The sequence below is a fragment of the Montipora capricornis genome, chromosome 6, assembly GCF_036669925.1.
Source record: "Montipora capricornis isolate CH-2021 chromosome 6, ASM3666992v2, whole genome shotgun sequence".
Classification (NCBI taxonomy): domain Eukaryota; kingdom Metazoa; phylum Cnidaria; class Anthozoa; order Scleractinia; family Acroporidae; genus Montipora; species Montipora capricornis.
Window position 1 is genome coordinate 57,241,527 of NC_090888.1, and position 11,226 is coordinate 57,252,752.

At 38.1% G+C, this 11,226-nt stretch overlaps 1 protein-coding gene across 1 annotated transcript in view; it reads right to left on the reverse strand.

The window, feature by feature from the left end:
* LOC138052592 (recQ-mediated genome instability protein 1-like) overlaps positions 1-11,226 on the reverse strand; it is a 12,294-nt gene continuing 1,068 nt past the window's right edge. Inside the window, 10 exon segments of the mRNA XM_068899125.1 lie at positions 1-1,417; positions 2,331-2,390; positions 2,687-2,728; positions 3,485-3,595; positions 4,203-4,291; positions 5,964-6,002; positions 6,395-7,464; positions 8,729-8,859; positions 9,446-9,574; positions 10,019-10,114. Of these exon segments, the coding sequence (XP_068755226.1) occupies positions 1,268-1,417; positions 2,331-2,390; positions 2,687-2,728; positions 3,485-3,595; positions 4,203-4,291; positions 5,964-6,002; positions 6,395-7,464; positions 8,729-8,859; positions 9,446-9,574; positions 10,019-10,114 (1,917 nt within the window). The 3' untranslated portion in view covers positions 1-1,267.

The window sequence follows — 11,226 nt, forward strand, 5'->3', positions numbered from 1 at the left end:
TAAAGAATCCAACAATCCTTTATTGTTTTAACAACTGTTTACATTGCTTTTCATGAATTTAAACAGTGAGTTATGCAATTTGCTTTTAAAGTGAAATACTTATAAACTGTGAATAATTAACAATTATTCCATGAGCGCGCGTTGCATATGAGATGGTAAATAGCCAACGAGGCGCGTAGCGCCGAGTTGGCTATAACCACTCTCATATCTCATATCCAACAAACGCGAATGGAATAATTGTTTTATTAAATTCCTTAAACTCCAAAAGTTTAGAAGTACGAAATACGAGCGAAAAAAGCGAGAAAATCCTAGCGAAATCGAAAAAAGTTGATGAAGATGCGATGTTGTGTAATACCTCGCCGTCAGACAGACGCAGGCTCATCACAAAAACATTTCTTACCTTTTCGCGTATCTCTAAGCTTCGAAAGTGATCCAAACTTTCCACAAAAACGTTTTTCTTTTGCTTTATACCGAAAGAAATGTCGCTTTCTGGCGTAAACATTTTTAGTTTAGCAACGCTAAGCGTAATCATTTACCATATAAGGTCAAACTAAGGTATATGAGCTGATAACCGAGATTGAGTGAACCAATCAGAGCACGAGAATTGTATTATCCGAGGTTGAGAATTTAATAACACTGAATAAACGTTTAAACCATATCTACAGGAGAAAGGAACACATACCGTGCATTTTACCTTTCGACACACCCATCCGAAATATTGGTTTTTGCCCTGAGCGGGACTCGAACCCACGCCTCCCTGATTACTAGTCGGGCATGCTAAGCCACTACACCATCAAACCAAATTTTTCGGATGGGTATGTCGAAAGGTAAAATGCACGGTATGTGTTCCTTTCTCCTGCAGATATAGTCTATACCTTTCATTTGCCTCGAAATTTCTAACTTTCAAACGTTTAAACCATTTCAATGCGAAAAACGAAGATCTTCTTAAAAGAGCAAAGATTTGCAGAAAAATCGCGAAGAAAACGAAGACCGTGGGTACCCACAGAGAGGCTCAAATGTCTTGAATTACCAAAAATACCAAGTGTACATTAACACTTAAATGCTGACGTTTTACAAAGTCTAAATGTGATACAGATCTGACGCGAATATTGTACATATTACTTATATAGTGATGTAAAACCTAACCGGAATTGCTTTCTACACTTCGAGTAATTGAAAACCACCACATTTCTGAAGAAAGATGATCTTGTTCCTGCGGCAACACTAAGTTCTGTTGTCTACGTAGGGGCTCATTTGGCAGTTCCGACTAGAATCGTACATGACGAAGAACTGCTGAAACGTCCTCTGATGTTGGCTGGATCAGTTGAAGAACACGAGGTCGAGGTATACCTGGGGAGAACTGTAAATCCATCAAACAGGATGTGGAGGCAAGATTTCTCTGAAATATCTCGGTTCTCTGCAAGAACAAGAAGAATTTTAATCCATTTTGTGATCAACCATTCTTGATTGGACTGCTCGAAATTCAGCTCTTCCGGTTAGTGGTTCGAATTCATGTGGGGCTCCCAATTTAAGATGTAGCAAACATTTACTGTACTACTTAAGCAATAGACCACAAGTTTCTATGGTTTATAGGCTGATTGACCAATCAGAGCGTGCGCATTGATTTGGTTATTATATAAATGACTTTATTCATTTTTCCGTAATTACTGAAGAAAGCTAAAGCTAAAGCTAAAACATACATACATATTTAATTGACCACTCCCCATAGGGACCTTTCATGGCCAATGAAACACAATCACCCCAGAACAGACCATTCGACAACAACTGTTAAGAATCCCAACTGGCCGGAGGCAAACCATTTGGCTATTTACAAGTGCAGCTGAGAAGTTGAGCCCGAGAGACTACCAGGAGCAAGTTCAACGAGTGGTCAGAACGTGTCTTGAACCCGGGATTCCCGGATTTCAAGGCAAGCGCCCTAACCAATGGGTCGCACTACCTCCATAAAACCTAAACCTTTCATGGCAACACCTTTTAGCCAGAAGAGCTGGCTTCGTCAAATGGCTTCGGCATATGCAGTTACACTTCTTGTATTTTTAGATAGGGACGATAAATCACTAGCCATGTCTCATAGCACAGTGAGTGGGATTAAAGAACAAACAGGGTTTCGAAAAGGGTAGGGAAAGCAGTTCCTTGTGCTGTGCTCAATTGCTGTCCTTGTCTTTACTTATTCTGACGTTTTCGGGAACCTTTAAATCCCACTAGTAATTCCGATAAAATGTAACGCCTGCTATTTGTACCGCACGCTCCGAATAAATTTGTTGTCCATTCTACATTAAAAATTACTGATACAACTAAGCACTTTAAGCTACCTTCTGTAATCTTTGACAAAGAGCCGTATTACGAGTCCTGACAGCTTCTTGCATTTCACGCTGCAAACAAAAATTATATTAATTTACAAGCAACAAGACCAAAAATTTGAGCCTTTTATAGCTAGGCGGCTTGCTGGGGAGTGAGTCCGTAACATAATTATCCACAACAACGAAACGATCTCCAAAACGCATTCCATGTCAATGTTTCGGACACCAGCCTGAAGAATGCCACAAGAAGAGAATGAAGGTTTTATGAAACTCTCTGTGTTGACCCTGCCTTTACTGACATTAAACGTAAAGTTTGGCAAAGGCTCTCTAACAGAACTGTAAAAAAGGAGTCTTGCAATGACACCTACCCGATATTCGTCTACTGGAAATTCCAACAGCTCTGTGAGAACCTAAAAAAATTATAACGACAATGACAATAACGGCAATAACGTGGTATAGGGTTGGCGCAGTGGTGACAGAACGCACCTCCCACCGACATGGCCCGGGTTCTAATCCCAGACTCGGCGTCATATGCGGGTTGAGTTTGTTGGTTCTCTGCTCTGCACTGAGAGGTTTTTCTCCAGGTACTCCGGTTTTCCCCTCTCCTCAAAATCCAACATTGGATTGATTTGCGTTAATTTGTTGACTTCAGTTTACAGTGTCCCCAATTAGTGCTCCAGCCAGCTCTAGAAGAGTACACACTTAAATAAACTTCCTTTCCTTTCCTTTTAAGCCTTGATTTTCTCAGGCTTCATTGCAGCTGCTTAATATTATTAAGTTGCCTCGTTAATGCCGTGATGATCTTTCCCTTGGAAAGGAAACTTGAATAAGCACTCTTAACAGTGTTGTAAAATATGGTGCACATTGCTGATATTGCCAGCTTCTTTTGCAAATTCACAACTTCTGTTGGTTACCATCAATTTTGCTGGTAAGGAGTAAAAACAGCATTGAGCTACTTTGCTGCATCCTCCTTCCACTTTAAAAGGTTTTTGTCAACCATATACTGAACTATCCTGTTCTTCCTCCGCTCAGTTCCAGTTAAAACTTTCAACAAATTATTGTGATAATCTTTTGCCTTCTTATTCACTTTCCCATTTGGCATCCGGAAAACACCACTAATTTTGCAGCAGTTCAACTCAAAATGTCAAGTATCCATTACATCCCACCTTTTCACTGAGATCAGCATTCACTGTATCTGTTCCATCATTCAGTTTGACAACTACATTCCAGTTTGGTGACAGCGGCTTTGAGCGAGACACAATGGTAGCTATGTATGCCTAAATGCATGTTTGAAAGAACATGATAGTTTCATCTAAAATATTTATCGCCCTGAAACATTATCACAGAGGTATCCTCAACAACAAGCCCTAATACTATCGTTAACATGCACCCCAAAAAACCTCGTCTGCACGCTGTTAAACCAGTGACTAATGAAAGGAAGTCAGCAGTTACATAATTTTAGCATTCTTCAATGTCCCTATCAAAAAAAAAATACTGGGTAGTTAGGAAGGTTTCTTTAGAGCTGTTTGACTGCCTGGGTAAACAATAATAATAATAATAATAACAATAATAATAATAATAATAATATCATTATTATTATTATTATCATTATTATTATTTTTTTTATTTTTATTATTAATTCATGTATGAAATGGTAATGCCATATACGGTAACCAAGGGTAATACAAACAACACTTAAACCAGAGACCTTCACAAAAATCAAATTCTAATACAAGCATGATATGCAATATAAAGCACCTCACTTTGTGCTGAACACATCAGTTGCAAGAACCTGCAATTTCCATCCACCTTTCTATCAAATCAACATTCTTTGGACACTTTAGCATTACATTTATTGTATCCAGAACTTTTTCAAATTCAAACCTTGACTCTGATGATGCGGTCTTGCCCAAATGGGTACTTTGTTAGAATCTGTGATAGGTACTCAAATGGAGCTGAGTAGTACTGAAGGCCTGTAATGGTAAAACCGTGTTAAAGTATATCGTCGTCAACATCTACACTATTAGTTAAGAAATCCTACCTCTCCCATGAGAAAAATGTAGTCAGTAGTTCCTAAATTGGATCAATCAGCCAAGAAAATTTATCACACAGCTCATCAACAAAATTCAGAAACCTTTGGTAATTCCTATCCTAAATATTCCAACAATGTTGGCAAACATGTTGCACCACCCTGTACTTCCTACTGGAGGACAATGAGGCAATCTTTTTTGCTTGACCAGTGCTGGCTAAGGTTATGTTCCATCTAATCCACAAGTGCAACTTTGCAACCCTACAAAAATGTTGGTGGATAACGTTCGAAGGTTTAGACAGGGCTAAGTTCTTGCCACCTGCAGAGTTTTCCAATTGATCAGGTCACAAGCCTACAGTACAAATAAAGCCATGGTCAGCACCAAATAATTCAAGATCAATGTATAGAAACCCCCTCTAGTACCGTATTTACCCGTGTATAAGTCGATCCCATGTATAAGTCGACCCCCCCATTTTTGATGGCAAAAAAAGCAATTTCTTAATTTCTTTGTTAAATGTTACTGGGACAATAATCTTGTATTCTTCGATTTCTGGAAATGTGGATACACAAAAAATCAGGGCCTCAAGCGCTTATAAATAGTTTGGTGGTTCAGCAGTTGTTGTATATGCGAGCATTTTGTCCTCAAATTTCGAAAAAGTTCTCAGAAAATCGAACATGAAAACCTCAAACTAACCTGTTTCGTTGTTCAACGATAAAGGGCTTTAGAGGATAAGCACAACATCACAGAAGCGGGAGTCAATCTTTGAAAATAACTTGCGAACGATGCGAAAATGTGCAAGGTTTAATTGGTCCTTGACTTATAATTTCTCACTTGACAAACAAAACAAAAGTCATAAACTAAACAATACGAAGTTTGCAAATGCATTTAAATCAGCCAAGTTTGTATAAAGAATAAAAAAACAATCCTTACCAACCAGCATTTGCACGCAACACGAGTGACAATAGCTTGCACGCACACGAGGTATTGCGCCAGGTTACTAAGCCGTTGAACGATTGCGCTCATTTGAAGAAACAGAAATGCCTTTTAGAGCTTTCCGCCTTTGGAAAACGAAAATTTCCAGTGTCTATTTCATATTTGTGCTTGTGAGTATCTTCAACATTTAGATTTGGGCAAATCCTTTTTCATTTCAACTGGAAATGCTTACATTCATTTTAAAGTCTTTTGTCGGCTTTTGTCCAACGCGTTTGTTATGCCCAAGACAACAATCATTATTATGTTAATTTTGAATAATTACTTAGCTGGAACTTGCCTCAAAATCTTTAACCCGTGTATAAGTCGAGGGTGATTTTTGGAGCTTCTTTTTAGGCCATAAAAGGTCGACTTATACACGGGTAAATACGGTAGTTACTGACTTCAGATTTCATGTGGTCAAGCTGCCATCGACAGTGAACTTGTTGGTGCTTCCTGTTATTGAATGCTTTGTAGCTAAAAACGAATTTAGGGCAAATAATCGTATAATAAAAAACCATACGTGGTGTAGCATTAGGAATAATAACTATTATTAAACTTTTAACCTCATTGGCTATTTACCATGTCATATATAAAGTGCGCTCATGGAATAATGTTAATTATTTTGATTGCCACCAGTAGTTACCTGGTCCTTCCTTGATATCTGATTCACATGGCCTACAGTCTGTCATAGATAGAATACGTATAACATGTGTGAGCTACTGCTGCTATTGAAATATAGTCTTTGGGACTAGATCAGGGTGCACTTGAAGATCAGAGGCAAACTACAATCACAGACAAAACTGTTGGGAAGGTTAGCACTTTTGGCATCTTCATTGCTTCTCTCCCCTCCCCACTCATTCAATGTTGTGTAAAACTGAATGGTTTTAGTGGGAAATTGTTGTGTTCCCTTCCAACATTGAATAGGGGGGCTATATAAGAGAAAGTGAAACTATTTCTTTTGCGCTTCAACAGAAGCGGGTTGAAGTACAGCTCTGGTGCAGTTCATTTGCATAACCTTCCCAACTACTTTTGTCTATGATTGTAGTTTCAGAAAGTTTGGATTAAATTTCTCACTTTTCCTGTTGATAGCAGAATCTTTTGAAGTGGCAGAATTGTTCAGTTTGGCATGGTGTTCCATCTTAAACATATCCCTTCTTGGGTTAGTCATTGGCAATGTAGAATCCTTCTTAACCATGAGTGTCCTTGCAGAAATAATGTTGTTATTGTTTGAAGTAGATGGCAAGTTTGGGTTCCACGTGGTATTGTTGAATGCCAAATCTTGTGCATTTGGTGGTTTGATTTCAACACATTCCAAGTCCTCTGCTTCAGGATTATCTGTAATGAAATCATCCTTAAAAATGTCATCGTCGTTATCTTCACATAGCATCTCCACATCATTCATAAGATTTGGTTTTCCAGAAATGAAGTGTGGCTCAGTTTGAACAAAAGGGTCATGATTATCAGAAGCAGAACTACTTTTCCGGGAATGAGTATTAAATTCCACAAACTTGGTGTTCGAAGTTTGTGCTTCCTTTGGTTGCTCCATTACCCCAAATCTTTGTTTGAAATAGTTTTTCTGCTCAGGAAATTTCATTTCCACACATTCTTCATCATCTGGCACTGGATCCTCTCCAATGAAATCATCCTCAAAAATGCCACCATCATCACCTTCACAAAACATTTTCAAATCATCTCTTTCAAATTGCTCCATTTCATAAGTTGTTTTTCTCTTCACTTCTACAGTTCCTTCTCTATTTTGCATCCCCTTCTCTAGCCTATCTATCTGATCCATGTCAATTTCTTCATCATTTCCAAAATAATCCTCATTGTCAAACCCTGCTATTATGTCATCATTGTCAAAAAAGTCTTCATTATGCACTGTTCCTGACTGAAACTGTCTGCTTTGAGGTGATCTATTACCATGTGAACCCTGTTTTTCAAATGCTCCACCATTTTTTGCAAAAGATGTCTTGTTGCTATGTGCCGTAATGAATGGTCTCAGTTGGGTTGCTTCATTTTTCACTTCAGATCTTTGGATACTGCTGCTGACATTATAATCAGTTGCATTATTGACATTTGGCTCTTCACGCTGAATGCTTTCAGCCGTTCTGGAAACACCAGGTTGCTCAGGGGGTTCTTGCCCTCTAGTAAAAAGTAAGAAACAGTCATAAATGAAAAAAGCCTTTAAGGTGGCTTACTACAGTTTTCCGAAGACAAAGATTAAGATTTTGAAATCTGTGAAATTAAAGCAACAGGATGTCTCTTTTGACGTGTTAGTCACTGCTTTTGATGTAAAATGTAATTTTTACCTAAAACATAAATGCAAGTCAGGGAAAAATGCTAAATATAATGACCAAGCTTCTGGAGGGGGGACTGGAAACTAGGCATTTCAAAAGCCTTTTGTTCAAAACCTAGCCGTACGACGAGGGTCAAAATTTTGGGAATTAGTAAACTATATGAAGACAAAACCGTCAACATTTTTTAAAAAAAGATCTATAAGACAGTTTCTCAGTTATTATCAAAATAGACGAAAATCAACGTTTTTGCCAATTGCGAAAAACATGTCTGACAGGTTTCACTATTTTTTTTTCTATAAATGATTATTTTTTCTTTCTATGGAAATCTTGAAATTTTAAGGTGGGTCGTACGGCTAGTTTTTGAGAAAAAGGCCTTTAAAAGGTCTAGTTTCCAGTCCCCCTCCAGGAGCTCGGTCACTATGTTTAGCATTTTCTTCTGATTTGCGTTTAGTTGTTAGGTAAAATCACATTTTACATCAATTGCAGTGCCTAACACTTCAGAAGAGACATCCTGTCACTTTAACTTCACAGATTTCAAAATCTTGATCTTTTGCTTTGGAAAACTGTAGTAAGCCACCTTAATTAATTGGGAGTATCTTGGGGCACCTGACAAGTGAATGGGTTAACCAGTCAAAAACTATGTTCCCTCAATTAACCCACGGAACTTAACACATAACTCTCTGTAACACCAGGGCCCAGTTGTTCGAAAACTGATTAACTTAATCTAGGATTAGCGTAAACTTTGGCTTCATGTTTTCACCTTTTTGGTGAAAGTTTCTTTTGCCTATTTTTGTTTTTCAAGATTGACTTCTTCTAATGTAAAGTTTCGCCAAATATCAGCGTTGCACAGCATGTGGGAGTAGAGAAATAAACTCCTTGGTTAATTTTTAATCTGGAATTAGCACTAATCAGCTTTTGAACAACCGGGCCCAGACTACTTTTCTCATCAAATGGGGGAGTCTTGAGGCACCTGAGGAGTGAATGGGTTAAGACACAAAATAAAAAATGTTGTTTTGCTTCTTCTCCCAGGTGGTTGCTTAGGAAAAATGGTTATGGTTATTTGTTCACCAACACAACAAGACTACAAGAATTTTCAAGTCTTTCAACATACATGACTTGGTGTAGGACATTCCAGAAGGAGTTTTCCTCCAACAGCTGAACACTTCCACCCAAAACTTTCACGTTATTGCAAGTCAGAAGCAATGCGCCCAAACGACAGGATACAGGGCAACCCACTTGTATCTAAAAAGACCAAAAAATACACCATTTAAAGATAGAAATGTGAAAAAGGGATCATAAAAAGGTGTGAGTGCAATAATTAAATGAATCAGATGTACATGTACACTGCAGTAATTGCCAATTGCCGGTTTCCACTGTCATATCATCATCAAAACAATTCAACAAAATAATAAAGTCAAGAATCAAAGAGATAATAGAAGATGAATATTCAAACAGTCCTGCAAAGGTTCAGGTTGCGTGATGTTTCTTGCGGGAGACTTTGAAAAAATGTTTTACTCAAATTTATAAGGTTTTATATAGATACGCCATGGTGGCAGGAAGCTAACAAAAACATAAGTCATCAACTTTTGCTATAAAAAGCCTGCAGTTGTTTTCTGAGGGCTCATAAACATCTATATGAGTACTTATTCTCGTACAAAGACTGTCTAGATTGCCAAATCTCAGCGAATAAATCACTTTTTTTAACCTACATGACAGCAATCTCGGCCGCTAAAATTACTTAAGGGGATTTTTTAAATAAGGCAAGGAAAAATAAAATTAAATTGCTTTAAAACTAAAACGTAGTGGATGACAATAAAATTAAATTCACCTTAGTTCCAGGAGGAGTTGTTACTTTAAGGGATGGAATCAGTTGATATTCCATTCCAAAAACAGTCTGTGTTCCATCAGTTAGTTCTAGTAGCAACATTCTACTGGGTTTGATTTTTGGTTCTGAAGGCTAAGCGTACAAAAAAAAGTTAGCATGTCAACTGAATATGGGTGCTTTCACTGTTCTATTTTCCAAGTAGATTGAGCAAAATTCCCTAATTTTGCCTTCAGTTGGTATTAGGGCCTCTTCTCATTAAGTTGGTTCCATTTCATCTGCTTGTACTGTTTCAGTTGAACCAGATCTTATTACCCAAAACCATGATGATTGGTTAGTCCCTCAAGACAATCTTAGATGACCCATCTCAGTCCTGTTTAGAAGGTACAGTACTAAAAGGATTAATAATAATTATTTAAGTAACAATTTTAGTGCCTTCATCTTCAGATCAAGTATGCAAGTTGCATTGTTGACTGTACCATTTGGTAGCCCATTAGGTGGTGCCATATGAGCTATTTGGTTAACAACATTATTATTGTGTATCCTTGGTCTCAACATTTAAGATAAAAATTCCCTTACATTGGTTTTCCAGTTAAGTTCTTCAGGATCGTCCTGTCCTTTCAATTTTTGGATCTGAGAATACGCTGCCTCTCCAACATTCAGGACTGAGTTTACCTGAAATGTATAAAAAAAACCTCTCACTAGAGAAAGGTTGCATCTCAGCCTAAGGAGGGATTTTAAGATTTAGAGGGGACATGGTGAGCTTGGGAACTGGTGCCTTAAACATTAGCAAGAAGGGGCCTGTTGTGATCTAGGCACTGCAGGGTGGCATCCCTGAAGCAGCTGCTACTTGGCACCGTCACACTGGAACATGGCCTAGTGGAAAAAACACTTAATATACCTGATCAGATACTTACCTCCACGACCAAGGGTGGGGCTCAATGACTGTGCAACAATTTGCAAAAAGGGGCCACAAAGATTGCATGGCCACACACAAACAAGCCATGCTGGATTTGGTGCCATGAGAAGGCTACATGCCGCATTGGCTTGAGAGTAACCTACTTTTAGTTTAGGGTTAGGTTTTGAGAAGATTGATGTTGTTTCACCACATTTCAAGAGGGAAAGGGTTAAGCGAAGGGCTATGGGCAAAAATTACAACATTAAAACCCCTTGAGTTTTGCTGATCAGTGTCACTTTTTTACTCTCACAAAGAGATGCCATCTTGTAACAGATGCCAATGTCTGGCACACTTTTGCTTCCATAAATAAGAAAAAATTAGCACAGCACAGGTGGTAAAGGGTATTTTTGTGACTGTGAATTGCCTTTTTTATTTCCCGTGAGATATGAAATGGCCTTTTTTTGCTTGTGAAACATGATTTTGGTAATCATAGTGAGCCGTGATCTTTTACAATAATAAATTATAGATCTGTGAAATGAGAATCAGGTGTTTAATTAACCATGAACTGTGATTTTGTTTCATGCTTTTGTTGGTTTTATTTTGCGGGAGCAGGAGCCTCAGAAATTATAACAACAGACTGTAAATTCGGCATTGCAAGGTACAACAACTACAAATGTACATCTGGGATTGCATCACTGAAATGTGAGTCTTTGGCACATGGCCTTGCTAGCCTTGACAGCTTTGCTGGTCAATTAAGATGGTGGATACTAGCTCGGACACCGTCCGGAAATCATGAGTTTCTTGTAACCGTTCTGATAAGTTTCTTTGTAGCAGACGGTTGTAGCGCTTAAAAAACGTAACAAAAACTTTGTGTGTAAAAAAAGTTCTT